The 22,682-nt window shown below is 59.1% G+C and overlaps 3 protein-coding genes across 6 annotated transcripts; 2 read left to right on the top strand and 1 right to left on the bottom strand.

Moving 5' to 3' along the window:
* Positions 1-1,108: 1,108 nt before the first annotated feature.
* ARF5 (ARF GTPase 5) lies at positions 1,109-5,204 on the bottom strand. The gene is made up of 6 exons (XM_069801443.1): positions 5,021-5,204; positions 4,841-4,921; positions 3,249-3,358; positions 2,768-2,839; positions 1,821-1,946; positions 1,109-1,684 (listed from the first exon to the last, which is right to left on the bottom strand). Exons 1-6 carry the CDS (start codon positions 5,085-5,087, stop codon positions 1,598-1,600), a joined length of 543 nt encoding a protein of 180 aa, XP_069657544.1. The 5' UTR covers positions 5,088-5,204; the 3' UTR covers positions 1,109-1,597.
* A 277-nt stretch (positions 5,205-5,481) lies between these two features.
* Positions 5,482-14,325, top strand: GCC1 (GRIP and coiled-coil domain containing 1). The gene is made up of 3 exons (XM_069801441.1): positions 5,482-5,546; positions 6,353-7,411; positions 8,728-14,325. Exons 2-3 carry the CDS (start codon positions 6,365-6,367, stop codon positions 10,030-10,032), a joined length of 2,352 nt encoding a protein of 783 aa, XP_069657542.1. The 5' UTR covers positions 5,482-5,546; positions 6,353-6,364; the 3' UTR covers positions 10,033-14,325.
* An 878-nt stretch (positions 14,326-15,203) lies between these two features.
* Positions 15,204-21,365, top strand: LOC138689026 (transmembrane protein 116-like). Of its 4 annotated transcripts, none has more exons than XM_069802304.1 (12): positions 15,204-15,629; positions 16,398-16,441; positions 16,755-16,818; positions 17,140-17,249; positions 17,934-18,032; positions 18,250-18,305; positions 18,428-18,568; positions 18,750-18,792; positions 19,123-19,203; positions 19,299-19,452; positions 20,034-20,104; positions 20,570-21,365. In XM_069802304.1, the coding sequence occupies exons 3-12, from the start codon at positions 16,803-16,805 to the stop codon at positions 20,723-20,725; spliced, it is 927 nt and encodes a 308-aa protein (XP_069658405.1). In that variant the 5' UTR covers positions 15,204-15,629; positions 16,398-16,441; positions 16,755-16,802; the 3' UTR covers positions 20,726-21,365. The 4 variants fall into 4 exon arrangements, with proteins under 4 accessions (XP_069658405.1, XP_069658403.1, XP_069658402.1 ...); XM_069802302.1 differs by having other exon boundaries at positions 17,109-17,249; XM_069802301.1 differs by lacking the exon at positions 15,204-15,629 and having other exon boundaries at positions 15,654-16,441; positions 17,109-17,249.
* The last annotated feature ends 1,317 nt before the right edge of the window (positions 21,366-22,682 follow it).

The raw sequence follows: 22,682 nt of genomic DNA, 5'->3' as shown, positions 1-22,682 counted from the left end.
TCCAAGGCACCACCAGTCCAGACCGCAGTGTGCACCCCAGAGCCAAGTGCGCCAGGGAAACCTTGCAGCAAAGTAACCCCCCATCTCATACTGTCCCCCCACTTTTCTCCACCAAAGGCAACAACCTGTAGCAGCTTTGGTGGGAGACTCAGGGCTCTGGGGCAGAAGTGCTGAGCCCTGGGAACCTGCGAGCTCTGCCCTGGGGCTCCAGTTGCCCCCCCCAGCTGCCCCAAGGGAAGAGGCACACAGCCCCAAGTCTGCCACCAAGGGGAGGGGAGTCTGGGTCCCCCCTTCCCTCAGCTCCCTGGGCTGTGAAAGGATCCAGCTCCTGTCTCCCTGCTCCAGCCCCTGCTGACCCCTCGCTCCCTGGCCAGGCACCCCTGGGATAGGTGGAAGCCCTCCAGCAGGATGGGTGCTGATCCACTGAGCACCCGCCTGAGCTGTTACAAGGGGACAGCCAGCACATCCCCGGGGGGACAGCCAGCACACGGCTCAGCTCCATGCAGGGAGCATGTTTTTTGCAGGGCACACAGTTTAGCAGTGCACTTTACCGGGAGGCATCCCCTCGCCACCCCCAGCCACGCATGGCATTGCTGCTGCCAGTCCCCACGGATGCTCCGTGCCCGCTGCCTCCCGCCTGCCAGCCATGGGCTTTTTGGAGGCAGCACCCAGGACCAGGCTGCTCCCCCTTCTCCCAGTGCCCAGTGAGGGCTCAGCCCCTCGCTACCAGAGCATGGCCACTGTTGGGCTGCCAAACACTTGGTTTTGCCCGGTCCCACTAATTACAACCCAATTAGCACTCCTGCAGCATGCAGCCTGAGCTGACCCTGCAGGGCTTTCACAGCAGCCAGCACGGTGGGGAGGCAGCACGGACCCCTGACAGCACCCCGGGGCGGCTATAAAACGGGTCAGACCCCCTCCTGGCACCAGGGGATGAGAAAATGAGCTTGCCAACACATCTTGGAGTCTCTGTCCATCTCCTCTGCGTCCCAGCACAGTGCACGCAGGGTTTTATTAAGGCCCAAATCTCTGTGCCCCGAGATGTTCGTGGAAGATGTATGTTGGGGAGCGGGGCTCTAAGGCCAGCCAGCCAGAAACGTGCCAGGCACAGGGTACAAAGTGGTGGTGTTTAATTACTCCATATACAACAGCACATTACGCAGCCATACGCCCCCTCCCCGAGAGAAAGAGAACTATAAAGTTTATCGAAGGATAAAAAGGAGGATCCTTCTGACCCACAGCGGCAGGGCTGCCTGCCAGCCCCGCTCAGCCCCCACCGCCAGCTCCAGGTGAGGAGTGGGGACACTTGGGGACATGCCACCCCAGCAGGTCCGGGCAAGCTCTCGCAGATGGCACATGCAGGTGGGGAGGGCGGCCAGCACGCAGCGCTGCCAGGGCGAAGGCAGGACACCGCAAAATGGAGCTGCCTGAAGAGTCCTTGAGGTTCAAGTCCTACCAGATAAACACACAGAGACGAGGCCACGCTTGGGAGAAAGGAAAAACACTCCCCCCTCCCAAAATAAACAAAAAACCCCAAACAAAACAGCAGTTGGAAGAGACGTCCTCGGCTCATCCGGTCCCTGTGCCGCCGGCCCAGCTAGCGCTTGGAGAGCTCGTGCGATAGCCAGTCCAGCCCGTCGTAGAGCCCCGTGCCCTGGGTCGCACACGTTGCCTGCACGTACCACTGCAAAACAGAGGGAGATGGAGAAAAGGGCTTTGGGCTCTGCAGATCGCCAGCCCGGTGCACCCCAGGAGCAGCCCCGTGCCCCATGGGTCCCTCCTGCAAGGATGGGGACGGGGATGGCACCCTGGACACTCACGGTCCTGCTGCGCAGCGTCTGCAGCCCCAGCTTGTCCGTCAGCTCGCTCACCGCCATGGCGTTGGGCATGTCCTGCTTGTTGGCAAACACCAGCAAGACGGCATCCCGCAGCTCATCCTCCTGCAGCTGCAGAGAGAGCAGGGATGGCTGAGCCGGGCGCTGCCGGAGGGCAGCTCTCGGTGAGCCCTCAGTGAGCCTCCGCAGCGCCGGCACCCCAGCAAGCAAGACCTGGCTTGGACAGACCAAAAGAGCCGGGAGGGCTCTCCAGCTCCTCCACTCACCTCCAGTATCTTGGCTGCCCTCCTGCCCCCATCGATGCCTGGAGGTCTTGGTGGCACCAGGATGCTCTTCCAGGAGCACCCATGCCCTTCGCAGAGGGGCACCCGCATTGGAGCGAGGGGCTCCAGTGATAGAGGGGGCACAGCAACTGCCGTGGGGACGGTGCAAGAGAGCAGGCACGATGCTCTCCAAACAACGGCAAGCAGGCAGTGGGTATCTGCCCGTCCCTTCTTCCCACTCTCAGGCTGTCATGCACTCCGCTCCGTGCCGGCTTCCTCCCCCAAGGATGCTCTGCCCCCACCCCAGGCAGCCACACCAAGGAGTAAATGACCCCTGCCTCGCAGGCTGGCTTTCGGACATCGTTTCTGGACTGGGCACTTGGCTAGCAAAGCCCTGACTAAGTAAAACATAAAACCACATTTTCTCAGCCATATTTCCCCCTTGCAATTGCTCCTGCTTCCTGCAGGTCCAGCCTCTGCCTGGCAGAGGAGTCTCCGTCAGGTCCCCAAGCCCGTTTCTGGATGGATGCCCCTGGCACTACATGGCGGGCAGAGCAGAGCCAGGTCTCATCTTGCATCCAACCAGGCATTGCTGCAGAGCTGGGCGAGCGGGAGGAGGGCTGGGAGATGCCCACCTCCCCGCCAGACTAAATCCCCGCCGTCACTCACCATCTTCTGCAGCTCATCGGCAGACTCCTGCACTCGCTCTCGGTCGTTGCTGTCCACCACGAAGATGAGACCCTGTGGGAGAAGCCAGGCTGGAGCAGGCAGCTTGCACGGAGAAGAGAGGGACATCCCAGACATCCCAGGTGGGCTGCAGGCACCCCCCCAGCCAAGGGGAGAGCAGCCCCGCTGCCCACCTGCCCCCCCCCCCAAAAACCAGAGCACCCCAGGGACAGTGCTACACCTCACCCCTTGCCTGCTCCTCTGCCGGACCCCTCTGCCTTGCTCCCCTCCAATGGGGCGGCAGGGCAAACACCCAGGCACCGTCCCAGCACCCCCAGCGGGGCCACCGCACCGGGGACCAGGACGTGTTCCCTGCCACCACTCACACACCCAGTTCAGGCAGGATTAGGCCACAAGCCCCGGGGAAGCCTGAGCCAGCCCCGCTGCAGCTGATGAAGTTTATCCCTGCCCTGAGTCAGCGTACCTGCGTGTTTTGGAAGTAGTGCCTCCAGAGGGGTCGGATTTTGTCCTGGCCACCCACATCCCAGACAGTGAAGCAAATGTTCTTGTACTCCACTGTCTCCACGTTGAACCCTGCGGGGGGCAGGAGGGGCATGGGGAGAGGGTGAGAAGAGCCTGGCTCCACTTTCTTTACACCCCCCCATGAGGGATTTACACACATGGATGAAATCCCCCCCGAGGCGTCTCCTCTCCAGGCTGAGCAGCCCCAGCTCCCCCAGCCTCTCCTCCTATGAGAGATGCTCCAGTCCTTTCACCGTGGCCCTGCACTGGACTCACTCCAGCATGTCCCCATCTCTCCTGCACCAGGGAGTCCAGCACCAGACCCAGCACCCCGAGGTGTCTCAGCAGAGCTGAGCAGAGGGGCAGGAGCTCCTCTCCTCTCCTGACCCACTCTCAGTGCTCTGCCCAGCACAGCCCAGGGTCTGGTGGCCCCAAGCCACAAGGCCATGTGCCTGGTGCTTGCTCAGGTTCCTTCCCAGCGGGACTGCCAGGACCTTCTCCTCAGAGCTCCTCTCCAGCAGGTACCAGGGCCTGGGGTTATTCGTCTCCCAGGACAGGACTTGGCATTCCCCTGGTTGAACTCCATGAGGTTCCTCTGCCCATTTCTCCAGCCTGCCCAGGTCCCCCTGGACGGCAGCACGGTCCCACTGGTGTATAACCACTCCTCCTGGCTCAGGACCGTCCACAAGCTCGCTGAGGGTGCTCTGTCCCCATCACCCAGGTCATGAATGAAGATATTCAGCAGCACCAGCCAGCATGGTACACCACGGCTGACCGGTCTCCCCGACCCAAGCAGCTCAGCACATTCCCAATCCACCTCCATCAGCTTGTGGGAGATGCTATGGGAGACGGTGCCGAGCACCCCACTGAAAGCTTCACACCAGGATCTGGCAGGACAGCTGCCTGCCCTGCCTGCCATGCTCGGGCAGACTGGATCCCCATGGTCCGAGCGACCTCCTGGCCATGAAAACACCTTTGCCCTCTCTGGACCGGAGCCAGATCACGGTGACATAATGGCTCGGGCTCTGTGTTCATCATGGGGCAGGCGGAGGGCAGCAAACCAGGGTGGCACATTCAGGTTGGCACCTGCCGTGCAGGTCAGGGCGGGTGGTCCATGCCAATGCCCGTGCCGGGGACTGCAAGGGGTATTTTGGGGTGCAAGCCAAGGTCCCCACTGGGCACCGGCCGCGGCTGTGCCCCAGCACCCAGGCAGGCAGGGGATAACGGGAGGGTAATGGCTGGGCGGACAGGGCACTGGGCATCATGCCGCACATCTCACCCACCCGCGGCCCCCAGCCCATCGGGGTGCACCAGGGATCAGCCCGGGGGACCCACGGGAAAGCGGTACCTGGGTGGGCAGCAAGGCCTGTGGGATGTGGGGGGGGGGGGGCCTGCCCGGTGCCGGCTGTCAGAGGCAGGGTGGGGGGGGTCCTGCCCGGTACCCGGTGCTCGGTGCGGGCCCTGCCCGGTGCCGGCTGTCAGAGGCGGGGGTGGGGGTGTCCTGCCCGGTACCCGGTGCTCGGTGCGGGCCCTGCCCGGTGCCGGGGCACTCACCGATGGTGGGGATGGTGGTGACGATCTCGCCCAGCTTCAGCTTGTAGAGAATGGTGGTCTTGCCGGCGGCGTCCAGCCCCACTGCAACGAAGAGGCGGTGTCACCGGCGCCGGTACCGATACGTGCCCCGGCCCCATCCCCATCCCCCGCCCGGCCCTGCTCCGCCGCCCCCGCGCTCACCCATCAGGATCCTCATCTGTTTCTTGCCGAAGATGCGGGAGAAGATGGCGGAGACCGTGAGGCCCATGGCGGCGGCGGCGGGACGGACGGACGGACGGACGGACGGGACGGGACGGGACGGGACGGCCGCGCTGCCACCCCGCTGCCTCCGCGCTCCGCTGCGCCGCAGGCCCCGCCCCGCGCACCGGGCCACGCCCCCCTCCGCTGGGCCACGCCCCCCACGCCTACCGCCCCCACTCCCTGCATCGCCACGCCACGCCCCTCACGGACAAACCACGCCCCTCCACCGCTCTGTACCGCCCCCTCCTCCCTCCCTGGACGCTGCACCTCGCTGGGGCCCCCGCATGGCCCCGCCCCCTCCGGCTCTCCCTTGGCCGTCTAGCCCCGCCCGCATCGTTTATAGCCACGCCCCGTTGCTTCTCCCCACCTCCCCGCAGCGCTGCCTGCCGGAGGCGCATGCGCAGTGCGCGCCGGCGGTAGGAGGTGTCGGGCGGAAGTGGCGTGCGCAGAGGGTGCCGGAGCGGAGGTGAGGCCTGCGGCGGCGCGGGGGTTGCCCTGGAGACGGGACCCCCCACGGACACCCGGGACCCCCCCGGACACCCGGGACACCCCCCCCCCCGGCTCTGCAGTCTCTCCTGCCCTCCACGTCCCCTCTGCTCCAGCCCCGCGGCCCCTCTGCCGCGCCATCGCAGCCCCCCTCAGCGGCTGCCCCCGGTCCCTTCCCCCAAAGCTTGCCTCCCCCCTCGCCCGCGTGTCACCGTCCCACCCGGCCGTACTCCCCTCCCGTTTCTTCTCCGGCCACCTGGTGCTGACAGCACACCCCGCCGTGGCAGGTCCTCTGCAGTGGAAGAGCCCCCCCCACATTCCCCCCCCCCATGGCCTTCTGCCGTGGGGACCCCCGAGAGCTGGGGCCCCCCACCCAGAGCTGGCAGCGGTTGGATTACCTTCACGGCCGGCAGCTGTGCTGCCAAGGGACAGGCAAAGGGGCTGTTTCTCTTGAAAAGGAAAAATGGAGCCATTTAGAGGCGTAAGCCCCCCTGACTGACCTGAGGGGGAGCGGCTGCAGCGGCGTGTATCGCTGTACGAGGTGTTAAAGAGTTCTCTCTGGTTCTGGCTGAGGCACTTGAGGCATCCGAGTCATAGCAGGAGTTTCCCCTCAGAGCAGGACCTGCGCAGGGTTCGGTGCACGGTGACAGATGCATTGCAGAGTTGTTAACTGCGTGGTGTCCTGGGGGAGTTCAGGGTGGTGGTCCCGCTTAGCCGCCTGCTCCTGCCTATTGCAAATGTGTCTCTGCTGCTCGTTTAGCCTTTGTGCTGTTTTTCTCCTTTCAGGTTGCACAAATCATGGAGAAGTTTGGCATGAACTTTGGAGGTGGCCCGAGTAAAAAAGATCTTCTGGAGACTATCGAATCACAGAAAAAGCAGCTTCTTCAGTACCAGGTTCGGCTGAAGGATGTCGTCAGAGCCTACAAGAGCCTACTCAAAGAGAAGGAGGCGTTGGAAGCCAGCTTGAAAGTGTTGTCCGTGTCTCATGAGGCAGATGTTGGCTTCAGCAGTGCTCAGCCTGCGTCTGTGGCTAGCTCCAGTTCTTCCTTTGCCGATTCTGCTGATGACAGGAGCTCAGTTCACAGCGAAGATAGCGTGGGGACAGCTACCAGTGCAGACACTGCTGCCAGTCTGGCCAGTACCAAGGGTGAGCCAGGGCCTGAGGATGATAAGCCCACGGCCGCCGCTTCCTCTCTTAAATCAGAAGAGACGAGCGGTTCAGAGAGTGGCATCAGCACGAGCAGTGGGGATGTGTCATCTGCTGCTGGTGAGGCTGATAAAAGAGTGCTCCAGCTGAAGACCCAGCTGGCCACTTTGACCAGTGCTCTGTCAACAGTCACGCAGGAGAAGTCCCGCATGGAAGCCTCATACCAAGCAGACAAGAAGAAGATGAAGCAGGACCTGGATGATGCCATTAAGAAAGCAGAGGACGAGACCAAGAAGTTGGAGACAGAGCTGAAGTCTGTCCAGGAACAGCTAGCCGAGACCAAAGCCCGTCTGATCACGCAGCAGCACGACCGAGCCCAGGAACAGAGCGACCATGCTGTTATGCTGCGAGAGCTACAGAAGCTGCTGCAGAGCGAGAGGACTCTGCGCCAGGATGCAGAGCTGAAGCTGGAGGAGACCAGGGAGGTGTTGGCCGGGAGGGTGTGTATGGCTGACCGTGCCGAGGGGTATGAGCAGCAGATCAAGCAGCTGAGCCAGGAGGTAGAAGACTTGAAGAGAGAGCTGCAAGCTGTTCAGGAGGAGAACAACAAGCCAGACCCCCGGATACAGGATCTGCAGGAGGAGATGGCCAGCCTTAAGAACCACTTCCAAGTGCAGCTGTTACAAGAGATGAAGAAGGTAATGCCTTGTATGGGCCCTGGAGCAGCTCACTCTGTGGGATGTATCGGCAGCAATTGGGGCAGGGTTTGAGGCTGGAGGAGCACAAATTCTCCTTCCCAGTCCTGCAGAGTCCAAGAGGTTTGAAATAGATGAAAGTATCATGGCTTTGATTGATGGGATGATAGTCCCAGAGGAGAATAAAAGCTGTTTATGATACAGCGTATAAGTCATTAATCAGGGGGTGGTGACCTTTGGATTTGGGAGCAACCTTTGAGGTGATTACACAGTGACTCCTCCACAGTGTCATTTGGTTCTGAACACGTTACCCTCTGGTGTGACGGTGGCCGAGCTTGGGAGGAGAGACCTTTCTGCTGCCCCACTATGGCAATGAGTGTGTCTTGTCTTGTATCTAAGCACAATACAAGGTACCATTACAGGAGCTCATAAAAACTAACCTTCTTCAGTGAAACTCGGAGTGCTCTAGGGAAAGAAGAAAGGAAAATACAGGAGGAAGGCTCTAGCCCGTGTGCATGCAGGGGGAAGAGCTAGAAAGAGGGATGTGGCGGAAAAGAGGAACCTGTGTAACTCTGCAGGTTGTAGGGCAACGTGCTCAGGGGTTGGCATTGGGGGTTTGGCACCAGTAACCAAATTTGCATCTGGAAACACTCTGGAATGGGATCTTCCTCATCTGCTTGCACTCTGGAACAAGTTTTCTTTCTAATCTGAAGCATCGGGCTGGTTTAATGCAGTTTGCCTTTTTTTTTTTTTTTTTTTTGAAGTGACCTCTAACAGCTTCTCTCTGACAGAGGTGAAGGTGACCTGACTCCGGCTGTGTCTTAGTTCACAGTGGTGACTGTCGAGTCAGTTGGATCTCAATAGCTGTAAAAACTGTGAACACCAGGGGTTTGTTGTAGCTACTCAGAAACCACTGAATTATATTAATATTGGTGCAACAAAATATAGGATTTAGGTAAATTGCAGTTAGATGTGTGAAAGCTTTAGAGCACATGCACATTTTAAAAAAATCCTGTAGCAGATTTTGACGTGGGTTTGCTGCTTCCCACCCCCGCACACCTACAGCAACACAGATAATGCTGGTGACAGGAACTCTGCAGAGCAGGGAACAAAAGCAGAAATGCTTTTAGGTTATCCCCAAATAAACAAATATCCAAAAAGGCAAGTCAGTGTCATGGTTTGTATGGGATTCTAGGCGAAAGGATGGCCCCGCACTTGTTTGGAGTTCAGCAGAGCAGAATTAAGCCCCCATGTAAACCACAGACCTCCTGCCCAGAGAGTTGAGCTAATGTAACCCTGCTGTGTCTCTCTGCTTTCAGACTGCACAGGCAGAGGAGCAGCTCCGCCAGCACGCCCAGATGGAGGAGCAGCGAGTGGCTGACTTGGAGGGCCAAGTCTCCGAAGTGTCAGAACTACTTGGGACTTATGAAAAAGCCAAGCAGAAAGACCAAGTGATCATTCAGAAGCTAAAGGACCGCATTGTACAGTTGGACCTGGAGAACAAAACCCTGGCCATCGCTGCCTCCAGCCGGTCGCCTGTTGATATTCACATAGAAGAAGCCAATCTTGATGTTAATGTTCTAAAGGATAAAATGGAGAAGCTGAAAAAGCTCTTGCAGGCAGCAGCTAAGAAGAGTCAACCCGCTCTGGACATCGAGAAGCTGTGTGAGCTGGAGCTGCCAAAGGGCACTGAGGCTGGGGATGGTGAGAAGGCCACTGCTTTGTACTATCAGCAGGAGCTGAAGCAGCTGAAGGAAGAGTTTGAAAGGTACAAGATGAGGGCACAAGTGGTTCTCAAGAACAAGTCGGCCAAAGACGGCAATCTGGCTAAAGAACTGGAAGAAGCTCAAGAGCAGCTGGCTGACCTGAAAGAGAAATATGTGGTGCTTCAGCTGTCCTCTGATGAAATGGAGAAGCAGCACCAGCAAGACATGGAAGCCAAGAAGCAAGAGTTGTCCCAGCTGCAGCAAATTCACAGGCAGGAATTAGAGCGATGCCAGCTGGACTACAGGGAACGGGCGCTGAAGCTGGAGGAGGAGATGCACAAACAGCGGGACCGAGCCCTGGCGGTGCTGGCAGAAAAGGACCAAGAGCTGGAGCAGCTGAGAGCTGTCACGTTGCCTTACGGGCTTCAAGGATCCAAAAACTACCTAGTGTCAGGGACTGACATTACTAGCAATGACTCACCAGGTAACAATTCCTCAGAGATTCTCCCCCAGGCTCTTCATCTCTCCACCACCAGTGAGCCTACCTTCTTCTTGTATGCAGAGCAGCTGGCTCGCAAAGAAGTGGAAATTGTAGCGCTGAGGAAGCAGAAGCACAAGCTGGAAGTGCAAGTTCACCAGCTCCAGGAAAAAATCTTGGTTGAGGAGGAGAAGCACCGGGAGGAGATATCCACACTTCAAAGTGAAATTGAGAAGAACTTCAGAGATAAGAGCAGAGAGGGAGCCAACCTGGAATACCTCAAGAACATTGTCTATAGATTTTTGACGCTGCCAGATTCTCTTGGTCGCCAGCAGACTCTAACTGCCATATTGACTATTCTGCATTTCAGCCCAGAAGAAAAGCAAACTATTACAAAACAGTCAGCTTACAGCAGCTGGTGGCTTTCTGGGAAGAGATGAGATGGTAGCTTTTATTCCTAACTGCTTTTGCATAGTAACACTTTTCTGATTATTAACTAAGACCACTTCACTTGTGGTGTAACCTCTTTCCAACCATCTGATGGAGCAGGGAGCTTTCAGCAAAGAATTGGGCTTAAACTAGTGCTCTTAGCACTAATTTAAAGCAGAATTGTGCCAACTATTCCAGTAGGAATACAGTGCTCTCTTGCTCTCTGATGTGAGAATTTGCTCTGAGTTGGAACTTGATTTAAAAAAAAGGAAGATACTGATGCTTTTTTAAAGACAATTTTAAAAAATACCTACCTGTCAGGCATAGGGTGAGGAGCCCTATTACAGTGGAACTTGCTTGTATCTTCAAACACCAGACAGGCTTGTGACTCAAAAGATTTAAAGGGGGCGGGAGGAAGCACTTAACACGGTGCTAAAATAACATAAGACAAAAGAGCTGAAAGCCTGTGAGAAGGATGAGTCTTAACTACCAGCATCATCCAAATGCAGAAAATCTTGAGCAATTTCTTAAAGGTTTTTTTACCTGGAGCCAAATTTATACCAGTGGATATAGCAACTCCCCATAGCACTGGGGACCATCAGATGGTGCAGCATGTTATGGTGTGCTCTCATTACTGACCAGGGATTCTGCAGTTATCGGTGTTTCCCAGGAAGGAGAAAAGATATCCTAAGTATTTTAAGTTTGAACCCTTGTAACTGCAGTGGTGCAAGCAGTGGTTCCCCACCAGTGTCAAACTAGCAGGTGCTATGTAGCAGTTCTTTTAGAGCAGGTATCTGAGCTTTCTGACCCTGTTTGGGATGGGAACCAGGGTGTTGCAGAAAGCAAACAGAGGAAAGGCTGAAATAGGCACACTGACCCTTCAGCAGTCATTTTCTGAGCATTTGGGAGTTTGAAGTTTTGATGTTCTGCAATGTTGTTTTTGGCAGTAAGGCGTTGCTCCTGCTGCGATAAAAGAAGCAAGCAGCAGTGAGGGGCAGAAGATAACAGCTCTGGGGGCAGTGTGTGCCCTCACCTTGTGGTAAACACTGTGAGGATGAAGGCCTGGCCAGTTGCTGCATAGACCTTGAAGTTCTTGTGTAACTTCCTTGCAAATTGGTGAGCATGGCAGGAAAGAAGCCAAAACATTTTGAAACACCTCTGGCTTTGGTAGACTGCTGTAAGCTCCCCGCTGGCATTCCTGCATTTTGCAGTTGTGCTCTGGATCTGCCGGCTCCTGACTGCTTAGACCCAGAAGGACGGAGCTGAAAGCCCTGGCTTGCTGGGAAGATGGCTGTATTAGGCATTTTATGAACGGTTGCGAGATAAAACCAGAGTGTGTGTTTTGAATATTAGTGGACTGCGTGAGAAGGGTTGGGGCCTCGGGAGAGCTGCGGCGTACAGCTGTGAGTGTGCTGGGGGAGCTGCCTGCTCTTGCTCCCCGGGCCAAGGAGGGCAGCTGGCAGGCTCGGTGCGAGGCCAGCGCTGGCACAAGGAAACTCCTCTCCCCTCTGCCGTGGCAGGAACCTGACTTTCCTGTTGTTGTTTTTGCTCTGTGCTTGAGAGCCGACAGGCTGGAGAAGTGGAACGCGCTGTTTCACCCCCAGAGCCCATGTTTTCACCGGTTGAAGGGCTAGGGCAGCGGCTGGCTTTACCCTATTGCCTTCCCTTTGCCTTCCGTCTCTCCCCTGCTGGGTTGATGGTTGAGACAAGGGAAGCAGCCACCTGTCTGGAGGGAGACGCTGGGTCTCTGGGGATCTCCCCAGCCGATCCCCTGGGTGCTGGAGCCACTAGAGGGCACCCACTGGTTGCCCAGTCCCCAGGGACAGCGACCAGAGGGTGCAGCATCCCTCCTGCTGTAGCCACCCGGGGTGCTGCCAAGGCCTGCTTCCCTGGGATGGCACCTGGCTCTGAAAAGCAACACACAAAGAAAGCAGCCAGTGACATGAGAGGGCTCAGCAACCACAGCTGAGCCTGGGTCCTGGCTGGTCTGCATGACTCAGGGGGAAAATGCTGTATCTTAGGGCGGCTCGCACTGGAGCTTCAGCCTTCGCAGGTGAGAGAGGTTCTGTGGGGTCAGCAGGGTGGGTTTTTCTGTCCAGAACGTTGTCTGCTGCAGTGGAACTGCTCCTGAGGTCCAGGGCAGAGTGCCGGTGCTTTCTGTAGTGAAGGGTATATAAGGTCAGGAGAAAAAAAATAAGCGTGCCAGCTGTTGTGTCCCCAATGCTGCCTGTTGGCATTAAGTTATCCAAAATGGGAAGGAGCATCTCTGTGAGGTCGGAAGAGCTGTCCTGGCTGGATCCCCTGGAAAAGCGCCCATCAGGAAGTGCTTGTGCTAATATTTAAATGGTCACTACTCTCTTAAAACCAGGGAGGGACGTTTTGCTTCCAGAGATGTTGGGTGGTTGCCTGCAGCCCTGGGAACTGGCTACTCCCAGCTGTGCTTTTACTGAAGCTTCTAGAGCTTTCTCATCTGCGTAGGCAAAATCTCACTTGAGTTTTGTTTTCATGCACCTGCTTTGTTTTTAATTACAGCTTGGCTACTAAAGCACAACTTCCCAGTCCCAGAGTACAGGGAAAGTGTTTGTAAACACGGGTGTCAAGTCTTGTTTTAACAATGCCCAGGTCTCTCATGAGTCCGGGAGCCGAGTTAACAAATCGGTTGATTTAGCAGCTCTCAATGCCATGCTGCCCGGGGAGGCCTTGGTGCACCGCGCAACCTGGGCAGCTCTTCGGGAGGGAGCTGCTGTGTCTCTGGGCAGCGCTGGTGCCTTTGGCAGCTCACGCCGGGTTGATGAGCCATTACCGCTCCAGTCTGACGAGCCCCGCTGCTCAGCACTGGGTATGCGCTGCTCGCTCTTGAGTGCACAGTCTTTGCACAGCTGCAACTTTGCGGCTGCTGCTGGTTTTTTACCCGAGTGTTCCCCGGCACACGTGATGAGGCCAGCACGGCACATGCTGTTTTCTCGCAGAGGAAGTGGGCTCTGAGAGGCCGCAGGAGCTGAGCGGGGCTCCCCAGCCAGCACACATCTCGGCACAGGGAAGCCAGAGCCTGCGAGTGCCTCTGCAATTCAAGTGCCCGGGATGGATGGAGAGCTTTAGCAGCTGAGCAGGACGGAATCCTTTCCCATCTCGGTGCTGTGCCAGCGGTCCTTGTCCTGTCAGTGGCCGAGCTCACTGGAGTCCACTCCACAAATCCCACCTTGCTGAAGGCAAGGGCAGTGCTCCAGCTAATGCAACCCTTGGTGCCAATTTCTCCTCAAAAAATCCTCAGGGAAAATAAGCCCCAGGCAGAACCTGTGCCTGCTGGAGGTCTTAGGAGGGAATCACAAAGCCAAGCAGTTGGCAGTTCCTCACGAGAGGAGGAGGAGAGAGCATCGGCAGTTGGTCCCACGCAGGATCCACGTGCTGCTCCAATGGAGGCATCTAGATAGAAATTGGAAGGTTTGTTCCAGGGAGTGCTTGGTCTTGGGCTCCTCGACTTTGAAACCCTTCTCAATGATGGGAGTGTTGGTTCGGCCAAGGGATCTGCTGAAAAGAACCCAGACTCTGGTCCCAGTTTGGAAAGATTGAATCAAGTGGTGCCTCTGAAACCACACGGATTGCTTAAAATCTTACCCTGCAGCAGCAGGAGCCATTCCCACAACGCCTGAGGGTGATGATGCTTCCTCCTGCTTCGGCTTCACTGCACAGGCTGAGAGGGGATCCCGGTTCTCCCTTTGCCTCATGTGCTTCTGGAAGAGCCTCTGCCTGGAGAACAAAGTAATGTAGAATAGATCCCAAGTGGTGGTGGGTTTTGTGGTGGTTGTCAGATGCAGCAGGACTGACTCTGCTGTCCCATGACCACTGTGAGATGCCTCTTCCACACCCACAGGTCTGCATTCCTCTGCTGGTCCTGGGCAGGAAAAATTGCCAGCCAAGCTGGAGAGAGACTGGCCGGAGGGCAGGTTGCAGCAGTTGACAGTGATGGTGAGGAGGGGAACAAAATGGGGTCCAGCTGGGACCATGTGGAGCCGCTGCTCAGTGACCAGCCGGGTTTAAGGACCATTTCCTCACCTGATGGAGGAAAAAAGGAGCGGCTACAAAGGAAGCAGCTGGCAGCTGTGGGGGAACATCTCCAGGAGCTGCCAAAGCAAGGTCCCCTTCATTGCTGTCAGCCTTGTGCAGCTCACCCAGTGCAATTTCTTTCTCTGTTCCACTCCAGCCCCTCTCCCTACTCTTCTCCATCCCTCAGATGTTCCCCATCATTCCTCCTTCTTTCCTCTCTTCATTCAGCCAATACTGCTGAAATAAAACTAAAAAAACAACCTGAAGCATAACTCTGCTTGCTGTTTTGTGACCTGTGGTTTAAGTGGGGAGCAGCGCGTGGGCTGGCTGCTGGCATGTGCTTATGCAGCACTTTGCCCCCAGCCTCCCTCAGCACGCTGCCGCAACCAGCTGGGCTTGGTGCTGCTGCGTTTTGCCAGATTGCAGAGCTTCTTGCCCAGGGTGGTGAGGTCTGCCAGATCCACCAGCCCTGGCTGCTGACAGCACAGCGTGGCTGTGGTGTCCTCGTTCGTTCTCTGGTCTTGCAAAAACTGCTTGAACAGGTGTAAAAAATCTAAATTTTTTTTTTGGCTTGCGAGTTTGACCTGTTCTTTGCTGTTAGATCATCGGTGAACATCAGGAAACGGCCGCAGTTGCCCTCCCCAATGTGGTGGCAGCCTGCTGGGGGGGGTGGCTATCCTGGCTGGCACCTCTCTTCCCTCCAGCAGCTTTTCTGGCGCTCCTGGCAGTGACTGCTGTGCCTGTGTGGCTTTTCCCTCCCAGAGCTTCCCGCTGCAAGCAACTGGCGGGACTGCGCCGTGGCCGCATCCTGCAGAGGCAGCTGCACCGAGCCCTCCTGTAACCCTGTCCCTGCTCGTGCCCGGTCTCCCGGTGCTGGCAGAGCAGCCCCCACGCAGCACGCTGGCATGGTCTGTGGTCTCAGGGCTGGCTGGGGCACTGGGCTCTGGGGCTCACCTTGTGCGGGCTTCTTTTGCCCCGCTGACCCTTTTCCTGAGCCTCAGTTTTCCCTCTTAGCAAGGAGAAGTCTGCCTGCACCTGTAGCAGTAGATGCGGGGACGCCTGTCGCTGGCCGTCTGCTGCAAAGCAGTGTGCGCAGGCAAAGCAGCCAGGAGGCGAAGGGGATGGAGAACCAGCCACGCTCACGTCTGCAACCCCGACGGGGAACTGCGTCTCTTGCTTGCGTTCTCGCTCCCCAGCATGCAAGAGGGAGGTGCGAAGGAGGCTGCCAAGCATTCGCTTGGGTTCCGCGAGCACGAGGGGCTGATCCCCTCCCTGCTCGCAGGGCTTGCACGTAGCAGCCTGCGCATCTGTGGGGAAGCTCCTGCTGCCCCGGCCGGGCAGGTTCCTCTGGCTGCACTGTGCAGGCAGAGCTGCGGCCGTGTCCCTGCAGACGGAGTGTGGAGTGAGCCCAGCCGGCAACTGCTCCGGTGCCAGCCTTCCGAGCGCTGCCGGCTGCTGACCCGTCCCCAGGCTGTGCAGAGAAGAGCTGGGAAAGCTCTCGGCTCCCAGCTGCCCGGCCATGGCGAACGAAGAGGAACACCCGTCGGCTCTCTCGGATAACCAGGTAAAGGCGTGTGCGTGTGGGAAACCCTCTGCAGAGACCTGGGAAAGATGCTGCCAAACGCTGCAGACCCTGTTCAGGCCTCCCCCGTGGGCCCCTGACCGAGGGGGGGTTCCCCCACGCTGGAGATGGGGGGACAGCACTGCGGGGACCATAGCTGCCAGCAAAGGGGTCCCAGCTGCCCGGCCCAGGACTCAGGGGCGGCTGCTCCTGCTCCGCTGTCTCTGCATGACTCACCGGGCCCTGGGAGCCATCCGGCTCCGGCAGTCTCGCCGGTTCCTCCGCGGCAGCCCCACGCCACGCCGTCTGGGAACCGCTCTCAGCAGCGCAAGCCCGGAGCGGGACGCGGTTTCTTCGTCGCTCCCCAGCCCCAAGCGAAGGAAACCCAGGTGCTGCGGTGAGGCAAGCTCAGGGGGACGCAGCAGGAAACCCCTTCGTGCAGCCACCGCCGAGGGGCTCGTCCCGTGCGGCAGCACCGCGGGGCTGGCGAGGAACCGGCCGCTGGCTCCTCCGCTTTTCCCACCACCACCACCGAAGGGTTCCAGCCCCCCCGGCACAACCTCTCGGGGAAGATGCCTTTTTTGCTTCTGCTCTGCCCGCTCTGTGGTGACACAGGGGCACCAGCCACCCACCACCACTTTGGCCAGGGATGCCCGTGGGAACAAGTCCGGCCGTGCCTGGGGGTCCATGTCCGTGGGGCAGCTGAGGCTCCCGCTGTGGCCCCGCTGCAGGACGCCTGAGCCCGCGCTCCTCTCCATCTCTCTCCCTCAGGTCTTCGTGCTGACGTGCATCTACCTGCCGGCCTCACTGCTGAGGTGGGTTCTGCCCCCCCGGCCCTTCGGTGCTGGGGAGGGGGGGAGGCAGCAGCCGTAGCCCTGCCTGCACGTGGCCTCTTGTCTTACGCACAGCCTCCTCGGTCCCCAAACCTGGGGTGTGGGAACTGGCCTCCCATTGCCTTTGTAGGGAGGGGACCCCCCCCACACCCCATACCCGTGCCAGCCCCTTCCCATCTCGGAGGAGGCTGAGCACAGGATCCCCACTGGGATGGGTTCATTGGGAAGCCACCGTGCTGGGCCACCAACAGCTCTGCTCCGCCGGGTTGTTAACCGCCAGCCCCGTCTCTTCCAGCCTCCTGGGCAGTGGATCGGTCCTCGCTGTCACCTCCCGGCAGAGGCGATGCTGCCACATCCAGGTGAGTGCCACTGGCTCCCAGGGACACAGGGACGGGTTTTGGCCCCAGCTAAGCCTGAGGCAGAGCCGGGCCAGCACTGCTGCTGCTGGGCTTAATGCACAGCAGGACTGGAGGGGGGCAGGAGATGCAGGATGCTCGCACCAGCATCCCCGGAGAGCAGCGGGTCCCAACTCTGCTCCCGGCCGGCCTGGGGAGGGACGTGGCCGTGGCAGCTCTGCCGAGCCAGGGAGAAGCTGCTGCCACTGGCGTGACGCTGCCAGCCAGAGCTAACGCTGTGTCCCGTCCCCCAGCTTCGCCCCCTTTTCCTCCTCGCCCTGGCAGATTTCCTGGCCGCCGCTGTGCTGCTGAGCACCGCCACCATCCAGCTGCTGCCAGCCCCGCTCTTCATCCCGGCGTACGCTGCCTGCCCCTATGGACTGATGCTGGCCACGGTAGGGGGGGGGTCGGCTTGCGCCATGGGGCGGCACCGGGAGGTGGGCATCTCCTCCTATACCCCTGGGAACAGCTGAGACCTGTCTGCGGGCTGGAGTGTCCCCAGGGAAGTCCCGGGCTGGGGAACTATTTCTCCTACCGAGAAATGGCTCCTGTTCCCGCTGTTACTGTCCTGAGCCACCAAGAGTCATTCCCTGGGGAAACATGACCAGTGTTTCTCCCCAGCCCCCATGAGGCGAGTGCTGCGTTCCCCCCCCTGCAGGGAGCATCCCTTTTGCCCATGCCGTGCCCTGCTGCCAGCACCAGGATGGCAAACCCAAACGCAGCCGCTCACGTGCGCCGGAGCGAAGCAGGGCATGGCTCTCCCCGGTGCAGACGTGTTCTCCCCTTCATGCCCAAACTTACCCAGCACCTGCAGCTCCTGCCTGCCACTTCCCTCCTGCCCTGATAAAGCCACCGGCCAGCCGGCCCCCCTCCCCAGGGTGGGCGCAGTGATGGCACGAAGCCATTTGCTCTTGGTGCTGCGTGTCTCAGTGAGCGGCTCCCTTGTTGTGCGGCTGCTCCTGGCACAGCTCTGCTGGGGGACAGCGGGATGTCGGTGTGCAGAGCACGAGGAGGGGAGGGGGAAGGTGCCTTTGGGGTGGTGGGCACAGCAGGAGCCCGCTCTCCCTCTCCTCTCACAGACCTTCTACGCCGTCTCGTTCCTGATGGTTGTTGTCTATGCGTACGAAGCCTACCGCACCGTCCACGGCTGGAGAGCCTGGCATGTGGCAGCTCTGCAGGTCAGTGGCCACCAGCCGTGGTGCGGCCGGGCATCGTCCTTTGCACATGCGGCTGTTCCGGCCCTGTGAGGACCCGGGGAGCAGCGAGGGGATCCGAGGGCAGCCCCATTCCCTGGGGTGTTAGTGGCTTGCCCTGCATCCCGGTGGAGCGGGGCTGGAGCCTCGAGCTGCTGCGAGACCCGCAGCCCCGGGTCATGGGGGGGTTTCTTCCCTGCAGGAGAGGAGCAGGTGCCTGGAGAGCGCATGGCAGGGGCTGCCCTACGTCCTGGCCTGGTACGTGCCAGCCGCCAGCCCCGAGCCCCTCTCCACCCTGAGCCGGGCTGCGGCATGGCGCCCGCCCTCCCGGCTCTGCCCAGGACGGGATGGATGTGCTCATCTCCACCTCTCCCTGCAAGGCTGGTGCCGGCACTCACGCTCCTGGGACAGCTGATCGCCCGTGGCACCTCTGTGACCGACGTCGCGCCAAGACCCATCGAGCCCGTCGTGCCGTGGAAAGGCAACTGCTCGCACGAGACCTACAGCCTTTACTGCTCCAGGTACGCCGCCGGCCCGCCACCCTGACCCCGAGGGAGGGAGCTGGGGGTGGGCACCCCTCTCCCTTCCCCATGGGCTTGGGCGTGCTGCTGTCCCTGCAAGGCGCATGAGAGACACCTCCGGGTAGTGAAGCTTTGGGTTGGGGGGTTAGGGGACCGCCACCAGCATCCTCTGTCCTTTCAGCTGCCTGCTCCTCATCCACCGTGCCCAGGATATCTGCTACGAGGTAAGCACTGATGGGTGCCTGTCCCTCCCACCGTTGCCTTTGCCCATCTAGCAGACACCGCTGCCCAACGCTGCCGAGGGCGGCTGGGCTCGGAATGCCACTGGGAAGGCAGCGGGTCTGCGGCGCATGGGCAGATGCTGCCGGAGGGATGGGGCAGGAGTGTCCCTGCTCAAGCAGAGGCACAGGGGCAGCCCCCAGCTCTGGCAGTGCCCCACTGGTGGCTGTTCCCATGCCGTGGGGCTTGTGGCACGGCTCTGTCCTGCCTCTGTGGAAGGAGCCGCTCGGGGCAGAGCTGGCCTGTGGCCCCACTGATTTCCCAATCCCTCTCAGTACGTAGGTAGGAAGGACGTGGGCCTGGAGGGGAAAATTGTCTTCTTCTTGTACCTGCTGCTGGTGCTCAGCTGCTGCACGGTAAGCCAGCGGCACGGCGCGGTGCAGCGGGGCGAGCACAGGGTCTGGCCGCGGCAGCCAGCATGCCCCGGCTGACGCCGATCCCCGCCGTCCAGCTCCTGTACCGCAGGGTGAAGCTCTGGTGCCGGAGGAATGCCGCGGCGCCCTTGCTGACCCTGGAGAAGGACGGCTTTGCGGGCAGAAGCATCCGCAGCGTCAGCAAAGTCTCTCACTACTTCCAGCTGGTTTTCCTGCTCTGCTGGGCGCCAGGTAAGTCAGAGTGGGGATGCCCCGCAGCTCCCACAGCAGGCGGGAGCCACTGCAACTCCTCCTGCAGCCCCTTTCTTCCCCGGCTGAGACAGCACCCAGGTCCAAGACAAGAGGCTTAGACTGAATAACGGCAAAGCCTCCAGGTGTCCGTAGGACTCCGTGGCCGGGCAGACCCAGAATGAGAGGACAGCCAGCCCCGATCACTGCTGTCGAGTCCAACCGGCGGCTGGTTTAGCCCAGCCTGCTCTTAGGATGACAGGTTTTTCCAGGGGCATTTCCTGAGCTGGAGGGTGGATCGTGTTTGATGGACCTGCTTTTTAGCAATATCTCATCCCTTTGGGGGCCCGTTTATGCTTTCAGCCTTACAGAAACCTGTGGCAATGAGTTCCCCAAGGTCCCTGGGCTGCGTGTTGGGAAGGACCTTGTTGTACACATGTGTGCTTGTCCTGCGTAGACCCCTGTGCCATGGGACATAGGCTGTGACAGGGGAAGCGCATTTGCCACTTGGAGAGGGAAACTCCAGATGAAGCATTATCAGAGAGAGGAAGATCAAGGAGTGTCCTTTTGTCTTCCATCCGCAGCCTTCCTCCTCACCCTCCTCTCCTTCACCAGCATCAAACCTGCCTCGGTCTTTTTCCTCTACGTTGCTACAGTAAGTAAAAACCCATTTCCTGGGCTCCAGAGTGGGGACATTTGTCCCCATCAGATGTGTGAGTGGTGATGGGGTGGAGGGGAGCTGGGAGAGCTATGCCGTCCCCGTGCCACAGTAGCAGGGCTGCGGGAGCCCTGCCAACCCCAGGACCTGGTGCCACCCGGGGCAAAAGCCCCGGGTTGCTGGTGGCAGCTGGGCTCTGCCAGGGATCTTCCCCCTGGTTTGGTGGTTGGTGTTTTGCTCCTCAGCTCTGCCCAGGTGTTTCCCTTGTCTTAGTTGACCACACCAAGAGGAGAGCCACCTCCTGTGTCCCTGCATCACCCTGCCTGTGCGTTCACACGGTCTGATCCTGGGGGGCTCCTCTCCGGCGTGGAGAGGGCGATGGGGTTTGCGGCACTCCTGCAGCACCGGGTGGCCCAGGGGCAAGTAAAGGCAGCGCTTGCCACTGCCCTCTCTCTCTCGCAGGCCCTGACCGTCTCCCTCCAGGGCTTCTTGCACAGTTTGGTCTACGGGTGGCTGAGGCACAACTTCCGTCAGGAGGCAGTGGGCAAGAGACCCTCCGTGCAGCATCACCGGGGCCTCAAGGCTTTCTATGACGAGTCCCTGGGGGCCGTTCCCTAGGCTGTCACCTCATCCCGCTGACTCCGGGCTGCCCAACACCTCGGCAGGATTTGCACATCCCTGGCAGTTCCCCGCAGCCTGTCCATAGCTGGGCAGGATCTCTCTGGACACGGCCCTTCGTGCCTGGAAAGGTTCGAGCAAGGCGCAGGCAGCACCAGGCAGGTTTCTGACAGCGTTGGGGGGGCTGCAGTGGCTCTGCCCCAGTGGGAATTCCACCCGTAGCCCCTCGCTGCTGGAGGCAGCCTGACTTCCCACCACCTGCATCATGCAGACAGCAAAACCACAAGCAGTCGCTGCATGGGAGATGGACCATGGGAGATGGGACAGGAGCTCTCTGGAAGAAGAATGCCCCTGTTCCACACCACGAACGACTCGGCTGTTGGCAGCAGCAGGGCTTTGCAGGTTCATGAGCATTCAGGTGCTGTGGGAGGAGGCTGGTGGCACGCAGATGATTTGGCAGTCCCTAAGGGCTTCCAGCAACTGAACATCAACTGCAACTATCCCAGGGAAGGTGGTGGGGTTTTTTTCTGTTTTATTTGGCCTTGTTTCAGTGTTACGCTTTCTGCCAGCGAGCAATCCAAATTCCTCCGCAGGGCTTGGGAGAAAGTGCTTATAAATAAAGGTATTATGGTTGAGGTGCTCCTGGGGTTTGCTGCTGTTAGATAAGTAACAGAAACAGGCGGTGAGCCAGGTGGGTCATGCCTCCTTCCTGCCTCGGGGGAAGGTTCATGGCCAAGGCCATGTCCACGGGGATGAAGGAGCCACGGCTGGGGATGATTCTGCCCCACAGCCTCCTCCAACAAGTTAAAAATCAGCCCAAATGCTTGTTCGTACCTCGTCTGCTTCTGGGGCTGAGAGTGCTCAAGCACCATCACCCGTGCAAAGACAGACCCTCAGGGGGTGTTGGTGGGGCCATGCTCACCCCTGTCACACCATCAGCTAGCACAAACGGACACGTGAAGAGCATTTGGAGACCTCCAGCCGAGGGAAGATAGCTCAGGGCAAGAGCCAGCATGCCATCGAGAGCTGCCGGGGCTGGGGATGGAGATTGTGCTGAGATGGGCTCAAGTACCGGCGAGCAGAGGTGTGTGACAGCCCATGAGGGCTGCGGTGGGGTGACGGGGGGGACCACGGGGGAACTGCCACACAGGGGAGGTGGGAGCATGGACTGACCGGGGACCGACTTGGCAGTGGCTCCTTCCAGCATGTCTGCTGGGCGTGCTGTTTGGTGACCACTGGGACTCCTGTGCCACCAGAAATAGAGGTGAGGAGCAGGGCGAGGGCTCAGAACCATTTAAAAGTTGGTTGTTACCAGCAACCCAGTGCAGGCAGCGCTGGGGGAGGACAGGGACACGTTCCCAGGCTCTTAATGCAGGCACGAGAACCAGGACTTAGGAACAGGGCAGAACAGAAAAGACTGTTAGAAGACAAGGCAGGTAGAGAGAAAAATGGATGGTGTGTAGCAGCCTAGGTAGGAAAGCAAAAAGAATGATAATGGGTGTGGTTTGCAGGATATATGGTCTACCCTCCTTGGGAGGAATGGAAAGCTAAAAAAACATCGCTTAGAGGAATAATACCTGAAGGAGGATGTTTGGGCTGTTGAGCTACAAGGTGATAGGAAGACAAGCCAGTGGCTACTGAGCACTGCACAAGATAAGGGTGCATGCTCACGCAGTGACCCAGGGACGGATAAGACGCAGCAAGGAAAGCAAACGACTTGTTGGGTGTGCGGGCAGGGCGGTACAGTGCACCTGTGTAGGATGTAAGGGATGAACCGCTGGCAGACAATAAAACCCGGTGTTTGCTTTGGCATAATAATGCAAGTCATAAGGCCGCGAGGCTGTGAGCACCCAGGGCTTCCTCCCGTGGGTACCAAGTGAACGCCAGAAGTGTTTGTGGTATGAGCCCTCTCCCACATGGTTGGTGGGAGAGAAAATAATTAGGCTGAGGCTTGCTG

The sequence above is a fragment of the Haliaeetus albicilla genome, chromosome 14 (genome assembly GCF_947461875.1).
Source record: "Haliaeetus albicilla chromosome 14, bHalAlb1.1, whole genome shotgun sequence".
Classification (NCBI taxonomy): domain Eukaryota; kingdom Metazoa; phylum Chordata; class Aves; order Accipitriformes; family Accipitridae; genus Haliaeetus; species Haliaeetus albicilla.
The sequence above is the reverse complement of the archived record's forward strand: the minus strand, read 5'-3'. Positions and strand labels throughout refer to the sequence as shown.

What these genes read in the sequence shown, in the direction of transcription:
- LOC138689026 (XM_069802301.1), top strand. Translation starts at nt 15,855, where the DNA reads ATGACTCACCGGGCCCTGGGAGCCATCCGGCTCCGGCAGTCTCGCCGG. An exon ending in TACAGCCTTTACTGCTCCAG is followed by an intron (nt 18,569 to 18,749) that starts GTACGCCGCCGG and finishes CTGTCCTTTCAG; the next exon opens with CTGCCTGCTCCTCATCCACC. An exon ending in TGGTGCTCAGCTGCTGCACG is followed by an intron (nt 19,204 to 19,298) that starts GTAAGCCAGCGG and finishes CCCGCCGTCCAG; the next exon opens with CTCCTGTACCGCAGGGTGAA.
- GCC1 (XM_069801441.1), top strand. Translation starts at nt 6,365, where the DNA reads ATGGAGAAGTTTGGCATGAACTTTGGAGGTGGCCCGAGTAAAAAAGAT. An exon ending in TGTTACAAGAGATGAAGAAG is followed by an intron (nt 7,412 to 8,727) that starts GTAATGCCTTGT and finishes CTCTGCTTTCAG; the next exon opens with ACTGCACAGGCAGAGGAGCA.
- ARF5 (XM_069801443.1), bottom strand. Translation starts at nt 5,087, where the DNA reads ATGGGCCTCACGGTCTCCGCCATCTTCTCCCGCATCTTCGGCAAGAAA. An exon ending in CACCACCATCCCCACCATCG is followed by an intron (nt 3,359 to 4,840) that starts GTGAGTGCCCCG and finishes TGCCCCCCGCAG; the next exon opens with GGTTCAACGTGGAGACAGTG. An exon ending in AGACGCTGCGCAGCAGGACC is followed by an intron (nt 1,685 to 1,820) that starts GTGAGTGTCCAG and finishes TCTGTTTTGCAG; the next exon opens with TGGTACGTGCAGGCAACGTG.